This window comes from Engraulis encrasicolus, chromosome 22, assembly GCF_034702125.1.
Source record: "Engraulis encrasicolus isolate BLACKSEA-1 chromosome 22, IST_EnEncr_1.0, whole genome shotgun sequence".
Taxonomy (NCBI): Eukaryota; Metazoa; Chordata; class Actinopteri; order Clupeiformes; family Engraulidae; genus Engraulis; species Engraulis encrasicolus.
The window spans coordinates 49,702,501-49,722,645 of record NC_085878.1 but is presented as its reverse complement, the minus strand read 5'-3'; the positions used below and the strand labels follow the sequence as shown (position 1 = coordinate 49,722,645).

General features: G+C 39.4%; 1 protein-coding gene across 2 annotated transcripts; it reads left to right on the top strand.

The window, feature by feature from the left end:
• Positions 1-8,423: 8,423 nt before the first annotated feature.
• Positions 8,424-19,790, top strand: LOC134438857 (uncharacterized). 2 transcript variants are annotated; one of them, XM_063188557.1, is made up of 14 exons: positions 8,426-8,829; positions 9,755-10,099; positions 10,730-11,086; positions 12,030-12,131; positions 13,199-13,282; positions 13,404-13,490; positions 13,702-13,785; positions 15,789-15,884; positions 16,094-16,189; positions 16,348-16,452; positions 16,691-16,771; positions 17,690-17,773; positions 17,901-18,014; positions 18,428-19,790. In XM_063188557.1, exons 1-14 carry the CDS (start codon positions 8,781-8,783, stop codon positions 18,541-18,543), a joined length of 1,800 nt encoding a protein of 599 aa, XP_063044627.1. In that variant the 5' UTR covers positions 8,426-8,780; the 3' UTR covers positions 18,544-19,790. The 2 variants fall into 2 exon arrangements, 1 of the variants encoding a protein (XP_063044627.1); XR_010032678.1 differs by lacking the exons at positions 17,901-18,014; positions 18,428-19,790 and adding an exon at positions 17,124-17,274 and having other exon boundaries at positions 8,424-8,829.
• The last annotated feature ends 355 nt before the right edge of the window (positions 19,791-20,145 follow it).

Genomic DNA, 20,145 nt, shown 5'->3' with positions numbered 1-20,145 from the left:
CAAATTTTAGTTCAAAATGGGAACGGGGCAAAGCAAAGACATAGAGAAGTTCTTGGAAGAACTATCGTGTAAAGACTGGAAAGTAGTACAAAAAGAAGACCCTACGGCAATAGCACCTTTGTGTTATTGGATAAAGCGGTACGAATAGAAAAAGACTTGATAAATGCTTTGTATGTGGAGAAAAGGGTCACTGGGCAAGGCATTGCCCACAAACAAACAAAAAATGTAGATCTGAAAACTCTGAAATTATAGCAAAACTAGTGTGAAAAAGCAAATGACAGCCATTTGGATTACTCACTGAGCAGTTAATGTCTCAGATACCATATAGTAATATGATATGTTTACTAACAACTGTGATCTCTGTTTGTCTGTCTGTGTGGGCCCTATTTGTTGTATGAATTGTCCTAGTGGGACACCCCACTGTGTGTGTGTGAGAGAGGTTGTATATGTGTCTGTGGAGTGTACGTGTGTATCTGTGGAGTGAGTGCCTATAATATGTCTGAGAGTGGAAGACATACTTTGGGTGTTTAGTGGAGGTACTAGGGATGGTACAAACCGCACCGAAAACCGAAATCGTACAATTCACACACCATACCGAACCGTGAAATGCAGTCCGTGGCAAACCGCAATTCATGTACTGCCCAGAAAAATATGTAAAGTAGAGATTCTAGGAGTATCTTACCCAGTCTCTCTGATTAATACATTAGTATATAAGACCAATCAGAGGATGACACAATTAAAATCACACCATTTTCACATTATAAGCCTATACAAACCATATGTAGGATATTTAGTGATAGGTCTGATTCTATTAGCCACTTGAAAGAGGGCATTTGAAAGGCTGATGACAGCTGATTCAACTTGCACATCACTTTATAATTACAGTTATATAAATAAATAGGGTTTAATATTCCCAGTGCACCATTTATCACGAACTAAAAAAAGAACCGTAGAGAACCGAGAACCGTGACCTTGATACCGTGATATGAACCGCACCGTGAATTTTGTCAATCGTTCCACCCCTAGGAGGTACTCTATTGTGTTCAGAGTTAGCCGAAGCTTGTGAGTGCACATGTTGAAACAAAATTTTAAAAAAAGAAGGAGCCTTTTATTTTATTCTACAATTCAACTTTGAGGTCTAGAATTTTGTCATGATTTTGTTTTTCCACACATTCTTACCCATTTATTTTTGGCAGGAGAAAATGGGGTTGTGGAGTTATGTTTGTTTCTTTAGGCAACTGTTTTCAATTGATTGTTAATGTTTAATGCATTGTCTTAAGTGAGAAATCACCAACCGTGGTGAAGGCCACCGGGCCCTTTCTACCTGGCCCTTTATGTGTAAGAAAAGCGTAACGTTGCGATGGTCTCTTTTTGATGGTTTGTGCAAGTAGGGTATTGGTTGAGGTTGAACGGTTTAAAGAGGTGTAATTTAATTGTGGAATCTGGATTCGCCAGGTTTTCCCCGTCTGTATAAACAATGGAAAAGTGAAACTGAACGTAAAGAAAGCTGAAGCAGGTTGAAGAGACTTTGAAGGCTATTTGTTTATATTTGTGATAGGCCTACTCGTTGTTTGTGCATTAAATGCTATTGTTTTAAATGGACTATCCTGAACATGTTAACTTTGCAAAAGAGTTTTGCTTTCATGATTTACTGTAGGCCTAACGAAATGTCTTTGTTCCTTCTAAAGAATAGATGAAGCTTTCTCCTTGTTCTTATCTCCTTGTTCTTATGAGATCTTGAAATAACGCAGGCGTTATTTGATGGCCCAAAGGTGCTGTGAGTAAACCTAATTTGGACCTGGTCTGAGAGTTAGATCACATGTGCTAAACATTGCTAGCAATTTAGGTTATCATTTTGTTTTGATTGACTTTTAACTGTGACTTGTTTCTTTGTTTTATTTCATCGGATTTCTTGCCTTATTATGTATTTTGAGTTGGGTGGAAGTACTCAACAAGTCCTTTATAATGCAATTATGATCTGGGACTTTATTTTAATGTCTGGAGCACAATGTAATTTATAAGATCATCATGTAGTTAAAGGAAAAGGGGCAGTGAAACACGTGCAAGTTCATAAATCCCCAGATGATTTGAACGTTACAATGTGGCATACGCAAAAACTAGACTCTGAATACACAGAGGCGCTTGACAAGGTCACCCCAGCAAAGATAACAGTGTCTTATGTGTATTCAGATGTCCACACTACCTCAGCAGCGGCAGAGATACTGCCAGACTCTGTAAAAGGGTTGTACAAATTGTACGGCACACCGCATATTCCATTATGCAAAGAAAAAAAAAAAAAAATCTGAATTGGAATGAAGCGGAAAAATTGGTGGATAGAGGGGAAGAGGTCAGAGATTGGGTGGCGACTGGGTTAAACACATGATATACAGTAGCTCCTCCACAAAATTGACCAAAAAAGGCCCTGTTTTGGACAGTGACTATGCAATCAGGAATACACATGTTAGAGGAAGAAGGATGAAACCTCTTTCTCACAGAGGAGGAGGAAGATTTGCTAAAACCAGTCCCCACCGAACTCTGGTCTAAGGGACCCTGTGATGTTGGATTAATTAAAGGGGCAGCACCCGTTATAATAAAACCTAAAACTGAACACCGACCTAGGATAAAACAATACCACAGCTTAAAGTTATGTCAAATATCTATCATTGTCATTAGTTTAATACTATAAGTATGAACATTGCTTCACATGTTTGGCACTATGCAGTGCCTGGTATTGAATGAGGTGTGTGATGAGCAGAGGTGGAAAGAGTACAGAAAATGTGTACTCAAGTAAAAGTACCTATCTAAAAATCTACTCAAGTAAAAGTAAAAAGTACTTCACTTAAAATGTAATTTGAGTAAAAGTTACTTAGTTACTTTTAATTAGCTTTCCTCTTGAGAATGTCATGTTTATTTTCTTGAATATCGTCCTCCATAACCTCTATCTCTTGCTTGGCACCAGCCATCATCCAATACATTGATACAAGAGAGTAAAATAGTGGAAATTCTGTGTGCCATGCTGCACAATCTTTCATTTCCGGCGGATTGTGTCATTATTGTGCATTGCATTTTGTCTCTCAGTCATTTTTTTGTTTACTCAGTACTCAGGCCAGGTTCCAGTGTAATTGAGTAAAGTACTTGGGTCAAAATGTACTCAAGTACAAGTAAAAGTATTAATTTAAAAAATTACTTAAAAAGTACAAAGTATTCATAAAAGCTACTCAAGTACAATACTTGAGTAAAAGTAATTAGTTACTTTCCACCCCTGGTGATGAGACATGTCAAGGTTTTCTACTTGCTTTTAAAAGTTTGAATTTCGGGACGTTGGGATCCTTATATTTTCATTTGTTTGATTTACAAAGGAAGAGACAGTTGTCTCTCTGTATTTTCATTTCATTACTGTTTTGAATTGTTTGGTTTGTTATTTTCGGGTAAACCATATGTGTTACCGTGCCATACTTAGAATTAATCTGTGTAAGGGTCTTGAAACACCCTTTTCTTTCCTGTGTGAAGATAAGTAGGCCTACCTAGTGTACACTAACGATGAATCTGAGATTGAAACTTCATACAAACAAAGATTCAAAAGTTAAGATTAAAATTAAGTGTTTGCACAAGGCAAATAGTGAAAGGTTGGTCTAATTTTATCATGTTTTTAGACAAAAATGTATCATGTCATTTTTTCTTTCTCTTTCAAACCATGCGACGTTTGACCTAAAGTTAGACAAGGTCTGACCTTTATACCGTAGGTAAAGGGTCTGTCTGGTTGTTTCATTTTTCTTTTAAATTGATGGAGCCATGGGCTAAGTCATGTCTCAACAGGAGGGATATAAGCATATACTACTTATGGTTTTAATTCCTATTCAATTTTTTTATGTAGAACATGTATAGTGTGTGCAAGGCACAATGCTCAAGGTAACCTAAGACCTCAGAGGGGGAAATTCCCTAAACCTGAATATCCGTTTCAACATATCCACAAATATTATTGGATTCTCAAATTACTAAAAAAAAAAAAAAAACACCCTATCTTATTTGTTGTAACGATGTGAGCAGTAAGATGCTTTGTGGTGCCAGATTGTTAATTGTGTGTAGTGTTTTGATGGTAGGTGTTCCCATACTTTGTGTTCCACTCCCTATTTTTGAATGTACTGACATTATTGGCAGGAGTTGGGCTAGGCCCTAAATCATCATGACCTCATGACAGAAGGACAGTGAGGACTGCATGCCAATATGTTTTAGTTCTGTTACAGAGGGATTTATGCAGACCTAACTACTATGTGAGGCCAGCTAATACTATGATTAAAGTAATTTTGTACTGCATGCTTAATGTTATGCTTCTCTGCCTATTATGTCCATCTGTGCATAGAGTATTTTCAGGGCTACATTGGATGCAGTAACCATATTTTTTCAGTCTGCGTTTATGGCCTATTCAGTAATGGACTGTACTCTAAACGTGAGCCACAATAGTCAGATATGACCAGAGTCGGTTTCATGTTATACTTTTGGGATTAAGTAATTTTCTTTTTCATAATTTTGCTGTGATCTTGATAATTGTTGTTCTCCCGGAATGTAGTGCTATCTATTTTATTTTGAGTATAGATTATGAGACAATGGTCGGTCTGTCTTGGGTTTTGTTTTGTCACCACTAACAAAACGTTTTTTTTGTTTCTTTTCTATTATAATGCTCTCTACTCTGTTACAGCTGCGCACCTCCTCCACACTACTGACTGTGTGTGGATGAGTTGACTGAGAGCTTCTGTCTTTAAGCAAATGTTTGAAGAAGCCTGCCTTGATATATGTACCTATGAAATGGAGGGTGTGGGGAGATGTTTGGCAGAATTTTCATTTTTGGTTTATTCATTTTTGATTTTTTCTTTTTCAGAGTTTGATGCAGACAGGTATTTTGTGTGGACAATTACTGTGCTCAAAGTCTGTTTCGGAAATAACTTCAGTCTTATTGAGTCATGTGGATGGCACATATCTCAAACAGGAGAGATATTTTAGGATTAATCAGTGCATCAAACAAATGTGTGTATAGGGCACATGTTAAATGAAACATTGTTCTGAAACTTCACCCCTAACCTAACCTGAAACATTCATTTACAACAATGCTGATTTGGCTGATACACTGACTATGATAAATGTCTATGTGTAAGAGTACTTTTCTCTGTTCTTGTTGATCTCGACAGGAAAAGGTCCTGCCAAAATCAAGGCTTAGGCCAGTAATTGGATGTTCATCAAAGTGCTGTCAGACGCACGTTAAGACTGTCCAAACCAAGTGCTGAGCCCACTGTCGTGAGGGTTACGATACATCTCTTGCACGGCAATCTAGGGAGACTTGGCGTGGACAGACCCTCCCAGTTGCTGTGGGTGGGGGTGGACCTGTCATCAAAAAGGGATTGAATGTTTACATTCCGTCCGTCTCAGTGCTGCTGGGGTGAACAAGGCGTTGCCCTCACCTTTACAGGGTTAACTTTCCCAAAGCCAATGGTGGAAGCAAGCTTGAGACTGTGTTTTTCCTTACAAACTGGAGACGAAAAAGGTGCTGGACATTTTCTATGGACATGGACTCTGTGAGTGGATACGGATCCCAGGATAATTGACACACACACGGATGGTGGGGTGAGTGTTGCCTGTGCCTGCCAGGGGCGCTGCCAGGGATGTTGGGCCCCATGGGAGATTCAACTTTTGGGCCCCCTTGGGGGCCCCTCTCAGTGCTTGGGCCCTTGGAATCTGTGCTGCTTTCCCCCCCTAGCGGCCCCCATGGTACCTGCACCTGTCATACATTGCTTATGTGTGTTTAAACTTCATTAGCACCTGTCATACATTGCTTATGTGTGTTTAAACTTCATTAGGAGAACAAGAAAATGATTTCTATTTCTTCAGTTATGTGTATGTTCGAAACATAGGAATGATTTCTATTTCTTCCTAACTTTACGTGATTAGAATGACACCATAAAAGTTTTAACTGTGCTATACCCATTTAAAAATCTGTATTTTTGTGTGTTTATGGATAATGCCCTTATGAATGTATTATGGGTTTATGAATTTTGTTTGTTATGGAGTGGATTAATGCAGAGGTATCATGTTTGGCAACTGCGAGATAGTGCAAATTGAATAACAGGAGGGAAATGTTGGAGTAATGTACATAAGTTATTCACTTTGTCTAACTCTTGTCCCCAGGCTTTAAGTCAGGCATATGTGTGTGCGTATATTATGAATGTGTCATTGTTGTTCCTCTGTGCCTACAGGCCAGAGAGAGAGAGAGAGGGAAAGAGAGAGAGAGCAGGAATGTTTTTCAACTCCGCTCTCTGATTAGGCGAGGAGAAAAGGACAAGGTCACATTCAGTCTGTTTCAACTAAATAACAAGATATTCTGCTAAGAAATATGCTACTGTGTAAACTGGTATTCTGCTAAGAAATATGCTACTGTGTAAACTGGTTTCAACTGGTTTAGCTAATTACCCCTCCCCTTAGATCAATTGAAACCGAAATTGTAACTAGGGCTTTCCTTCAATAAAACGTAAGGAGAAGGAGGCTGTTTTCAGAGTGATCTTGGACATTGTAACTGAAAGCAGTCTCCTGGTCACCCTCCTTGCAAGTGTTGAATTTAACTCAAGTTCTCTGTGACTCTTCTGTACAGGTTATTAGAGATAAATGTTGGTAGCTTAAACCTAACAATGACCTATCTTGTGTATGTAATTAAATCTGCATAACAATTGAGATGAGATTATGTGGACGTGTGTGGATGACGTGGACATTTCGGAACCGGAGATTTTTTTCATATAAAGCATAGGCCTACAATACAACATCTCTGATTTATTTACATTCATGAACACAATAGTCATTTCATTGAACTGGATTCTCCACATGCAGAGTCACCCTTGAGCTGCCCATTGTACAGACTGATGGGGTCAATGATGCAGTCAAATGGGAACTGGTCCTGTACCAAGCTGCAGATGTAAAGTAGGGCAGACATTAATGTTTTTGCTCACCGGCCACCGTGGCCAGTGGTTTTCCCAAGCCACTAGCCACTCAGGCTTTCTACAGTTTGCTCACAGTTCTTTCCTTACCATGTTAAACCAAGAGGATCAGTGATGTCAGCACATAATTTCTACATGTAAATCGGACACAGTAAAGATACTTTCCCCCTTTGATCTTAATACAAACAATTGATGCAAAAGTGGCAAACAACAGAATACAGACCACTGTGATGTTTGTTTCATATCATTAATCTAGTGAGACGTAATTTACTACTAACCACTCCCAGGTTTTACCAGCAATTGCCAATGTCTAGCCCTGGTGTTAGGGCAATGGCATTGCTGAGCCAAAAATGTCTTAAAAAATTTGGGAACTTTTTTTAGGTTTAGTTGTGGTGAAAGGGTACCATCTGCTGGTCAAAATGTGACAAATATATTTGTTGGGAAAACATTCTGTTGATTTGAGGATGCAAAATCATTTCCCTCACAGCAGTCGTAAGCATTTTGTCAAAAGAATGTCAATATGGCTGCTGCAGCCAAGTACAAGTACAAGTACAAGTACTTTTATTTGTCACATACATGGTAATTGTAGTGAAATGATGATGGGGTCATCCAATGCCAGTAGTAGGCTACTAGGTCTCCGTTCTCATAATAATAAATAATAATCTGCAGTCCCAGCCTCAGAATGCAATGCTCACCATAAGGACACATGACAAAAGGGCAGAGACTGTGAAGGCAAACCCTATAGCCCAGGGGTTCACAAACTCTACCATGACAAGGCCCCCACTTATGCCAGGAGATTCCAGGCAAGGCCTCCCTTACACGTGCCACACAATTTTACGTGCAATTTTGCATCCCCTTTCACAACTGTATTAGTTAGTCTCCTACTAATGACAATAATGTGAAAGCCCAACTGGGAAACTCCAACTCTCATTGCCATTGTGATACAGCACTCCACAGTACGCAAGTGAACACTGCACACAACAAAATTGCATTTATGCCTCATCTGTGCAAGAGGGCAGCCCCCAAAATCTCCTGAAAGGGAGCAGTGCGCTGGGACGGCACCATGCTCAGGTTACCCCATGGAGGAGGATGGGGGAGAGCACTGGTTAATTACTACCCCCACCAACCTGGCGGGGTGGGAGTCGACCCGGCAATCTTTGGGCTACAAGTCTAACGTCCTAACCGCTTACCATGACTGCTCTAAATAGCCTAGTAGTGATGTTCAGAAATGCAGTTCTTAAATAATGAGAATATTTTAATATTGTTTAGTGTATTTTGATGTACATTAGTTGGCCTACTTAATTTATTAAAATATTTTTTCCTTCTTTCTTTCTTTTTTTTTGCTATCCTTTTCTGCCAATTTTCCGCGGACCGCTCTTTGAGAATCACTGCCCTGACCAACCATGGAGAGAGCGCATCATCAAGGGAGGGAAGGAGGGTCACAGGCTCGGTGGTGCTTCCGGCGCCAACGAAAGTGAAACTGAAGTTGAAAATTGGGGGTGCAATGATGCAACACCATCAGTGCCAAGACTAGCAAGACGCATCTGATAATTCTGTTCATCGAACTGTTATGGGTAAATGCAGCCTAATTTTCATTAGGATACGACAACCTGGTGAATCTGTTGCATAGCCTAATGACAAACCATCGGTATGATACAACAGCAAAGGATGGTGCAAATTTTGTCTTGAGTCACTTTCGAAGACTGTTCTGTACAGTTTGACTGTTGTTCCTCGCGATTGCCTCAGATATCGACGCCGGTGTCCCGGCAGCGCAGAATATGTTGCGCCGCGTCTGTTGATGAAATGGGAGGCGTTTATATCTTAAGCCTGACACTTCTGGTATATTGTGAAGGTATGTTTCTTTCTTCTACAGCAGGGTATAAATGTTACGGCAATCGCGTTATGCACGCTTTGGAAGAGACATGGCCCCGTCTCTTTATCATGTGAGACTTTAGTTTGACGTTAACGTAGGCTACTAAAGGGTTAAATGAAGAAGTCTCGCCAAATGATGCTATTAATGTGTCAATGACGCTTTAGCAGCTAGTTAATACACAACAGGGTGATGCAACCACTAATGCCACTTTTTTTACTGGATTATCTAAGAAGCACATTCATTGCAGTACAGCCTCATAGGAATTAGGGGGGGGCACAGACTATTTTGATCCCTGAAAAGATGAAAGTGGAGGGGCAAAAACACCCCAATAATAATGAAAATGTTGATTGTTGTTTCATATTTGCCTGTGCACACACTTCAGTCATTCGAATAATCTACAAATTTGACCCCCTGATATTGAGCTGAAGTTGGCACCTTTGGAAGGCCTAATTACCATTTATAATTAAGTTATGGACATTAGCTGTGGCACCTGACTTCTGAGGCCAAAAACAAATGTCAATTACCTTTATAAAATTTGATTGCTTTTAGGCTTAAGCCTCCATGTGTGTGGATGTGCATGTAAATAAATGTGTAAATATCTACACACTGCAATGCATCTTGTGCACTTGATACATGCCCCAAATAAATAGGCCTTGTCACCTATGCTTTCATTTAGGCCCAAGTTATTGTGATGGTCAGACTGACCGAAACGTCAGTTTTGACAGAGTTATCTTGTAAAACACTTCTACAATTACAGCTAAACTAAACTAGTTTACGTTGGCTATAAGCAATTCCCTTAGAAGTAGAAAGAAAAACTTTTCAAGGTGCGGAGGCCACCCTCTACGGTATATCCTTTGAAATGTTGTACAGTATGTAACTACAGTATGTGTTTCTTGGGCTGCAGCATTTGATATCCAGGGTCCCTCGGGTCGTCTCTCTGCGCCTCTGGGAGGGTCCGTGGTCCTGCCTTGCTCGGTAGAGCCCCCCCTTCCTCTGGAGGAGCTGGAGATCGAATGGAGAAGGAGAGACACGAATGCACTGGTGCACCTATTCCAAGAGGAAGACGTCCGACCAGAGTCCCAGGACGTCAGCTTCAGTGGCCGAGCGTTCTTCTTCAAAGATGAGTTGGAGAAAGGCAACTACTCTCTATTAATCTCCAGTGTGGTGAGAGAAGACACTGGTGGATATATATGTAAAGTTTATACCAACCTGGAGTCAAATGAGGTCAAAGTTGAAATCAGTGTTATTGGTGAGTCACTCTACATGATGTACTCCACATACTCTGCCTTCCTTTTTTGACATTACTTTTTATGTTAATAGATAGTATAGCAGTTGTACAGTTTGTGAAAGTGACATAGAATTCTGAAATAATAGCTCAATCATCCCAGACTTGCACAATGGACCATACTGTCCATTCAAATACTGTTGGCTACAGCTGCTAACTGAATAAACCCATCGTTACTAAGCCTGTAATATTTTGGCATCTAACCATCAACAGTGGTGAAAGTAGACAGGTGTGCACAGGTGCGCAGCACCGGTATAAAATGTACAGCTGGTGCACAGTACCGGTAAAAGAATAGGTTTAATGTCCAAAATCCCATGAAGTAGTAGTCCAAAGTACGAAGGTCTGCTGTTTCAGTAGAAAACAAATAGATCTAGCCTACACTATGCCATTTGAGACAAATGTCCTCCTATGAAGAGACACCCAAAATAGTTATGCAGTGATAATAGATATGTAATGCTCGTGTTTATTTTGTTTGTTTATTGTTTGTTTGCTGCTGGTGGTGGGGGGGGTAGCACCGGTAAGAAGCGAAAACTACTTTCACCCCTGACTATCACACATATGGACCAAGGCGTCTCTGTGTCTCTGTTTATTTAGAACACCTGGTAGTCAAGGGAGCAGGTGTGGTGCCTGGGAATGTGGGGAAGGACGTGGTCTTGGGCTGTGCTGTGGACTCCCGCATCCCCTCTGACAAGGTGGACAAGGTCATATGGAAGAGGACAGACCAGGATGACCATGATATCGTGGTACTGCTCTACCATCTTGGTGTGGTCCTACCAAACTCCTCACACGAGAGGTATCAAGGCAGAGTAGAGCTCTTTACCACAGAAATCCCCAAAGGAAACTTCTCACTGAGACTAGATGACGTCAGGACTGAAGACCAAGGAGAGTACATCTGTGAAGCACAGAGTGGCCATCTGTCAGCAAGTGCCATCATTGTCTTGCAGGAACATGGTATGATACCGTATACCTTCTCAGGAAAAAAACAGTGTTAATTCAACACTTGGAGTGTATTCTGGGACCAAAAGCATGTAAATGATGTTAAATCGACTCTTAATGTTGAATTAACACTGCATTTTGTGCTGTGTATAGATCTGTGAATTCCAGCATACCCAGAAAGAGCCTGGATTAGACTATGGAAATAGAGCATAGTTAATAGTGGTGTCAACAATGATCGATTCGGCGATCCGAATCGATCCGGGGCATGGACAATCCAGATCCAGATCCGGCAAGTTCCAGAATCAATCCGGCAATTTTTTTAAGTTTCAATTACTTCCATGGATATTTCGGGAGCAAATGAATGTTAAATTAAATAAAAACACTTCAAAACATTGCAAGACTGATACAGACTGATACAGAAAACAGCCAATAAATTGTTGCTCAGTATCTGACTACTTGTATTTCCTCATCATGGCTGAACATTTGCTTTGCGTTCAGTAGAAATGTAATGCATTGCAATGCATTGTAGAATTGAATCGAATTGGATTGGATCTAATAGAATCGAATCGAATCGGATCTACTACCTCCCGAATCGTGATCGAATCGGATCGTGAGGGCAGTGCCGATCCACACCACTAATAGTTAATAATAATAATGGCTATCAAGAGATAGGATACCTCCACCTCCAATGAGTGCCTTCCAATTGTGAATGAAACTACTTAAGTCTTAAAAAACATCATATCAATGGTGGAGAAGAATCCTTCAAAAAAAAAAAAGCCTGGAGCTAGAAAGTGATACAGAAAACTCCTCACTCCTCCATCTCCTCATGGATTTTTGGGTTCACCAAATACTCAAACTCACTATCAAACCAGCAACAGTCATAAAATATGTATGTAATGTAATGTCTTAATTCTGAAGAGTGTATTTTCTGTAACAATAATCTCTTTTTCTTTTTCAGGGTCTCATCCTCAGCTAATCCTGGCAGCACTCTTGTCTCTCATTGCTGCCGTAACAGCTGTTGGGCTTGGGGTTAAAATACTTCGTTCTCCAGATTCACATGGTAAGAGAGCCTACTGTACATGTCAGCCTGTTGGAGACTGGCCAAAATCCAGACCTGTGAGGTTGACTCTGTTCTTTGCACTCCTTGTCACTGCACCACCTTCCTCCCTCTTTGTACATACAGTATGCAAGCAACTACAAAAACTACAAAGTTATAAAGCTGCAAAGAACTTCCTCAAATAGATGAACAAAGCAATTTGTACCTTTCCTGATCATAAATATGATTGGAAAAATATTTAAAAGACTATGTATGTGTCCATGTATATGAGGGTAGTGTGGGCCAGCCTCTAAGCAGTGCACTCAGCTGTTTATTTTTTAAACCAGGCCATCATGGACATGTCATACAAGAGGGTAGTCAGACTCATGGCAGCGGCTGTAGGTTTCCCTGGCAATTTAAGCATGTGGTCATCTATTCCATCTCTAAAACTAGAAGCACTCAGAGTGTGCAGACCTCCGCCAAGGAAGCTGCTTGATACATTTTACCATGTTACGTCTTTCTGCCTTGTTTTTGTGCTGTTTCCGCAATTCAATGTCTGGTCACAAGGAGGCGTCTAGATAGGGAAGAATCTTTTGAAAAGTCTTGGTTCCGGTTTGTGATCCAGATCACCACCAGAATTTAATCACTTATTTCTTGGGTCATTACTAACAGCTCCACAAAGTTTCGTCCAAATCAGTTGATTCGTTTTTGAGTTATCCTGCTGACAGAATATTTTTAAAAAGTCCTGGTTCCGGTTCGTGATCCGGATCACCACCAGAATTGAATCACTTGTTCCTTGGGTCATTATCAACAGACCTACAATGTTTCGTCCATATCCGGTGATTAGTTTTTGAGTTATGCTGCTGACAAACAAACAGACAGACAGACGGACAGACAAACCAACACGACCGAAAACATTACCTCCTTGGCGGAGGTAAGACAAATGTTGTAGTAATGCATCTACTGTAAAGTTTGATGACCTCATTATCAAGCTAGAACACTTGACATTGTTCAACATTGCTATTTGAGATATCATTTAGTCTAATGCAGCCATAAATTATATCTTTCTCTGTTTCCTTTCTAAACTTAAGATCTTCAAAGGGTGAAGCTCGGATTGATCCTTTGTCCAAATATCCTTATCTTCACAGCATTCATGTTGTATGGTGTAACAACTGGTAAGTGATTAAACCGCAGTTAATAACCAATCCTACAAATGTGAAATATGCAAGTGGTGATTGTGATGGCGGTAGTGGTGATGGTGAAGATGTTAATATCTTGCATTCATATTGCATTCAGGTTTTTTAGGTGAGATTGTCACTTGTGCAACAGTCAATTTTGTCAGATGTCTTCCACTTCTGAAAGCTGCTCTCCACACATTGCCTGGTATGTCACTTGCTCTGAATCTGTTTATAAACTGGCAAGAGATTGATATTCTCAGAAGGAAAACAGCTAGTAGGCCTAACCTATTAGCAAGTACCTATTAATCAAGATTTAATCCAATGTATTATATATATGTTGTTATTTATTTCAATCTGTACATTAGATTAGAAAAGAATAATACAGTAACAGTCAAATTTGATTTCCTTTTTTCCAGACAAAATAAAAAACAATGAGAATTGTTTTGATGGTGTTACTGCCATGGTGGAGTACTACATCATTGCCGGAGTTTTGTTTTCACGTAAGTTCTTTGATACAGTTGGAGTTAGCCGTAGCTAACCTGTTGCTTGTTCATGCTGTATTAGGATTTTGTTGATTTTGGTGCAGCTGCTTAGTCAACTGTCTATGGCATCCTGTCAATGCAGACAGAGGATGGCAGTGATTCAGCGTTCAGTATTTACTCCGGTCTCACATTTAGGCTGGTTTATCAGGCTAGGAAAAACGACCCATAGAAACTATAATTTTCATAACAGACAGCTGTGACTGTTTTTGACTAAAAGCAGAGATGGGTCTACATGTTTTTGTTATATGCAAGATCAAACTTTGTCCCTTAGGAAAAGAAAGGAAAACAAATAGGTAAACATTGCTTCCATATATGGGTAGAGGAATGTACCTCACAATCACACCTCAAAGTATCAAACTACAGTTTTAGTTCACAGTGTAACATTTGCTTCCAAAACTGACACACCTTTCATGTTTTTTGGTAACATATAACTTTGAAAAAATTACTTGGTGAGAGAAGTGGATGCTGTGCTGCAAACACCATGTCAGATTTGCTCTTATATACCAAAACACTACAAAACGAATTCAACTGGTAAGACCAGAGCAACACAGATATGGCTGAACTGAGTTACTCCTAAACAGAAAGTGACATACAGCACACTAGAACATATTGGCCTGTAGTGGATGGTGTTATTTTCAAATGACACAATTACACACAGAGGTGGCTAACCTTCAGGTGTCCCAAAGTGTTTGTATCGCTGTTAAAATGATACAAGACTTTCTAAAAGTTCCCAGTAAGATGTTATAAACACATTTATGAAAGGCTATAGTGCCCACTTATGTCATAGTGGAGGACAACGGTGTTCTGGTGGTTAATGAGATGGGCTTTAGATCAGAGGGTTACAGGTTCGAGTCCCACCTTCCTACTCTCTATTTCACTGCATGGCTGAGGTGCCCTTGAGCAAGCACCTAATTCCACACTGCTCCAGGGTCTGTAACTAGATAGATAGATAGATAGATAGATAGATAGATAGATAGATAGATAGATAGATAGATAGATAGATAGATAATTTGTCCTTTCGGAAAATTGGACATAAAATACAGGTTAACAATAGGACAAAAAAAACCTTAAATACAGTACAACGCTAAAGTGCAGTTATTCAGTACCAGAGTGCAATGTGCTATTCAGTCTTGCAATTATCTTGTTTAAAAACCCCTTAGCGCAGCACTATGGCTCTCTGTAATGTCATAGCAATGTTGTTATAATGTAGTTAAGCATTTTCAGCAAGTGAATAGGGTCGCCGGCGGCCCCAGCTGCAGTAAGAGGCTACCATGGATATGCTAGTGGGTATGAATGATCTGTGGGCTCTGTTTGTCTGACATTAAGGCATCCTGAACCTCCTAACTGAAGGCAACAACTCATATGCTTGATGTACGTAAGGGGTATGAGAGATCCTCACATATAGTATTTGCCTTCTTTACCACCCTTGTTTCGACAGTTATGGCCATGCTATTTAGTGACTGGCAAGCAATCTTGCTGGCCATATTGATTATCTTATGACGCTTATTTTTAATTGCAACAGACAGGGAGAAGTACCAGGCCACAAAACAGAAACATAAAATGCTCTCAACAAAAGAATGGTGGAAAGCCCGGAGCATATCCCTATCCACTTTAAAGTGCCTTAGCTTTCGCATCAAGTACAGTCTCTGCATTCCCTTTAAATAGTGTCAGTATTACAACTCCAAGTTAACTTATCATCGATTACAGAATTTATAGTTTCTCACAACCTCAATGTCTTCCCATGTATGACCATATTCTGATGGGTGTGACTACACGTTCTAAAAATCAACCAATACGTTGTTCTTTAAAAAGAAATAAATAGAACTGGAAGTTGCTTTGGCTAAAAGTGCCAGCTAAGTGCAATGTAGTTTAATAATAATGTAATCATGGTAATAATACGTAGATTGCATATGATACTAGTGATGCATGAGATGCTAATGCTTTCTTTCCCTCCACTCCAGGTGTCTTTACGGATATCCTGATTCTTGGCATAAATGCATACTATGTCGGCTTCATTGCAGCCATGTACTTACTTTTTTACTTTGCAGAGATATTCGGTAAGAGATCGCCCCGCAGTCAAACTCTACAGTATTTTTTAAGTATCGACAGTATAGTATAATTGACATACTCTAACCATTGTAATAAATGATGTTATTAAAAAAGTAAATCGGTGAAGGGGTGAAAGTGACACCCCTTTTATTTACTAGGTATCTTGGTTGTGTTTACAGCATATTCTACAAATAACCATTGTTTTTCATCTTAACAGGTGAAAAATCTCAGTGTTCATGTTTTGCATACATCGACATAATCAACTGGGTACTGCTGTGGCTGCTTGTCTCAGGATATTCAACCCTCAACATATGTACGTTCTTGTAAGATACCGCTAGCCTAGCCTAAGTAATGTATTGCACCGTACAGTGTTTGATGCCAGTATACAGTAGGCTAATATTGTTTGAATTGTGTAATGTAAAGTTATGAAATAAATGAATGTGTAATTTATGTGGAACACTTCATTTCTAGATGTGTTCATCACTACATTAGTTCTTGTTCTTGGGATGGATATACTCTTTCATCTCAGCAAACCTGATCAAATCGGTCAACGCACTAAATCTGATGACACACATTGTAAGTTTTATTCTATTTGTTTGCATTGTTGAAAGACATGCTAGGACATTAAATGCTTTGTCTGGCTTTAATGGCCATTTGCTTCATTCACTCTGTCATTCAATGACAATGTGCTTAACACCTCAAGAAAAGTAGATGCTTTAAAAGTAGTTCAGTTGTTTAAAATCATTGATGCTGAAGGACCTCATGAAGTATGAAATTACTTGCTTAAGTGTTGCTTTGATGTCATTTTCCATAGATACCATATTGTTGGTGGCCATGGTTCCTTTATATATGCTACTTTTAGGTTATATATATTGGATTTTGGCTGATGTGAAAGGTAAGAACTTAATTTTGTTTACTATATTGTTAAATTAAAGGTGAACTGTTGGATGCGTCGCCACTCAGACCACAGTAGATATTACCGACAAAGATGTCTGTAATGTCTATGGCTGGTGATTCAAAATGTCAGATTTATGCATGAAAAATGTTTACTACCAAGCCATGGAGAATTCCTAGTAATTAATGATGGTAGTAATTGGTGGAAGATCGCATTTATGAATAGGCAGTGTACACTTTGGAAATAAACTACTACAAATGTGGACCTTTAAAAGTTAGTGAATAATGCACTAGCACACTTTCATGTAGGCTACTCACAATTTTCATGTGTCTTGCCTTTGCCCATTTACTAGTAAATAATCCAGCCAACTAAAACATCCATACATTAATGTAGAAGAATCTCCTGTAATCATATCTCCATCACACTACCAACTGACACACACGTTTGAGACTGCACTGCTGAGAGTTGAGACTGCCCAGTTTCCATGGACAGAGACAATCATGGTATTTTATTTTGTAAATAATAACTTTAAAGGAACAGTTCATCTGATTTCAAGAAATTGCTCATATATATCGAAGTCCCTGTAAAATATGAGAATACATAGCATTTTTCGTCTATGTGTTTGCATTGTATAAGAGTTTAACAGTATAGCCAAATTAAGCGTAGCAATGCACTTGTGTACTTATAAACTACTTTAACATGAATGTAAAATGCACCAGAGTGCAAAACAGCTATTTAATCCCATCACGTGATCACTTGTGGCTTTAACGCTAATGCTTCCATTTACTTCCAGTGAATAAACACTTAATCCATGAATAATGCTTGGAAATACTGCAAATATGTGAAAATCAAAAAGGGTGGATTGTTCCTTTAAGGTAACTTAAACTTGTTACAATGTCTTATATTTCTGTTGTCCAGATGGCCCAGGGCTGATATGGGGCAGTGCCTTGCTCTACATACTCACTGTTCTTTCAGGATTTAGGCATTCCAGATTGAAACCAGGTACTGTGTATTGTGCAAACATAAAGCATCATTATGTCTCTGAAAGTGTTTGTCTAATAACTCTGAATAAGTGCTTTGTGGGAGTGAAATACAGTAATTAAAAAGTGTGTATGTTTCTCTCCTTCAGAATCAGAATTAAACAATGGGCCTGGTGGAGTTGTCGATGTCTTCTTCTGTGCCTCTACAGTCCTCCCAGTATTCAATTCGGGCACACTCATTTGGGAATTAATGGCAAGATTATGTGAGTGTAAAAATAGTCAGACATTTCTTCATGTGAAACAGTATACACAATATGTGCTGATAATATTACATATTATATATTCAATATAATCACATGTAATATATACAGTACATGTGAAGAGTTCAGATGTAAAAACCCCTAACTCCATCTCTGAAGACCTGGACTTCTATATTTTTAGAGAACCCCGTTGTTGGTTTGGTTTACATTTATGTACTTGATAATACATATAAATAGTTATATTACATAAATAAAATGAAAAATATGCAATTTTGATAGCTTTGTATTAAATAAAAATGAATTAAGATTATTTTCTGAAAAGGCACTTAGGCGGTTTTGCATCTGAACTCTTCATGTGTATATGGGTCTATTTACGGTATAATCAAGAGGTGTTCCTCCTTATGTTTGAACTACAGGGAATGGTGTGCGGTACATTACTGACCTGCGAGTGTTTGTCCTGCCTACTGAATGCCTCTTTGCCCTGGGACGGCTTGCTTTGAAGCTTCATCTCTACAAAACACAGCAACAGTAGCAAAGCAGAGGGGGACATTGGGGCCAGGAACCCTGGGCCTGACCTTTGGGGGAGCCCCCCTGCCAATGGCTTTCGATCGCCAAACATCTCGCTGGGGCCCCTTCTACGAGATTTTGTGTGCTCAATTCCATTAACGTTTCTTTCACATTTCTATGCTGAACAGCAAACTCAGTGTTTATCAACTATTGTGCTTAATGACCAGACATTATTTATAGCCCATTTCAATGGCAGACTCCATCACGAGCCTCTGACACATCTCCCAAGCTGTACTTGCATGTGATCATTCATCTCACATCTGGACATACTCTTGATCTCCCAGAGTGAATAGTCATGTCATGAAATAAAGAAACACTCACCAGAAATTCTAAGACAAAGTCACAGTTGACAATATGAGTATGCTGCTCACTATTGTGCTAGTCATGGAAGCTCATTTGTCTTTCTGGTAGCTTAACTCTGGCTAAATATGCACTCTCTGCTTCCATGCAGATGCATGAGTTCTATCAGTTGCAATATGCAATGGCTGGTTGTATAGCTGTGGAGTGTAGTAGACCTGTGCAGTGTAGTGAACATAAATGATGTTAATATGTGTGCATAACTGACATGATGCTAAACCAGTCAGGGAATCTATTTTCTTTAGTAAATCTTGCTTTCTGCAAGATGCACTTTTTACTTTCATGACTTGCTAACTAATTCCAAAATGCAATGGCCTGTGATTGTAACTATGGGATGTATGTAATGCAGTAGACATATATTTTGCACTGAAAGGCCTATCAACATTTGTGTATTTTTTGTTTGTTTATTTACTATTATTTATTATTGTTTGTGGGCAGTCATGGGTAAGTGGTTAGGGCGTCGGATTTGTATCCCAAAGGTTGCCGGTTCAACTCCCTACCCACCAGGTTGGTGGGGGGAGTAATCAACCAGTTCTCTCCCTCATCCTCCTCCATGACTGAGGTATCCAGAGCATGGTACCGTTCCGCCGCACTGCTCCCTAGGGGCCCCAATGAGGGCTGCCCCCTTGCACGGGTGAGGCATTAATGCACTTTCGTTGTGTGCAATGTTCACTTGTGTGCTGTGGAGTGCAGTGTCACAATGACAATGGGAGTTGGGGTTTCACAATGGGCTTTCACTTTTCACTATTTATTTGTTTATTTATTGCTTAGGATTTCATTTAGTGTGTTCAATTCTGTTGTAATTAATAATATTAATATCACAAAATAAATACATATTTAACCCGTTTTCAATTACTCCAACTCTTTAGTCAATTATTTCCAACTGGTTTGACTTTAGTAATCTGGGCTACACCTAATGAGGGACTTGCAATAGACTCGATTCAGATTGCCTACCTTTCTCCTAATATCAAACATTCAGTTTACATCTCTTCCGATCCCTTTGCACTGAACAAGAGTGCTGTAAACTAACATGCAATGTTTTCTGTATTGGAACAAATTTAGCACATTTAATAAAGGGATGATGGCGATATTAATAATGATATGGCGTTAGCTTCAGAAGTCATTAAAGGCACACAAATATGTTGCCTGATACATGGCTCTCGATGATGGAAGCGCTGCGGGTTATCGCCGAGATACTGTATCCAGGTTT

Coding starts and splice junctions, on each gene's coding strand:
- LOC134438857 (XM_063188557.1), top strand. CDS start 8,781: ATGGGAGGCGTTTATATCTTAAGCCTGACACTTCTGGTATATTGTGAA. Junction 11,087..12,029: donor CATTGTCTTGCAGGAACATG/GTATGATACCGT, acceptor TTTCTTTTTCAG/GGTCTCATCCTCAGCTAATC. Junction 12,132..13,198: donor TCGTTCTCCAGATTCACATG/GTAAGAGAGCCT, acceptor TCTAAACTTAAG/ATCTTCAAAGGGTGAAGCTC.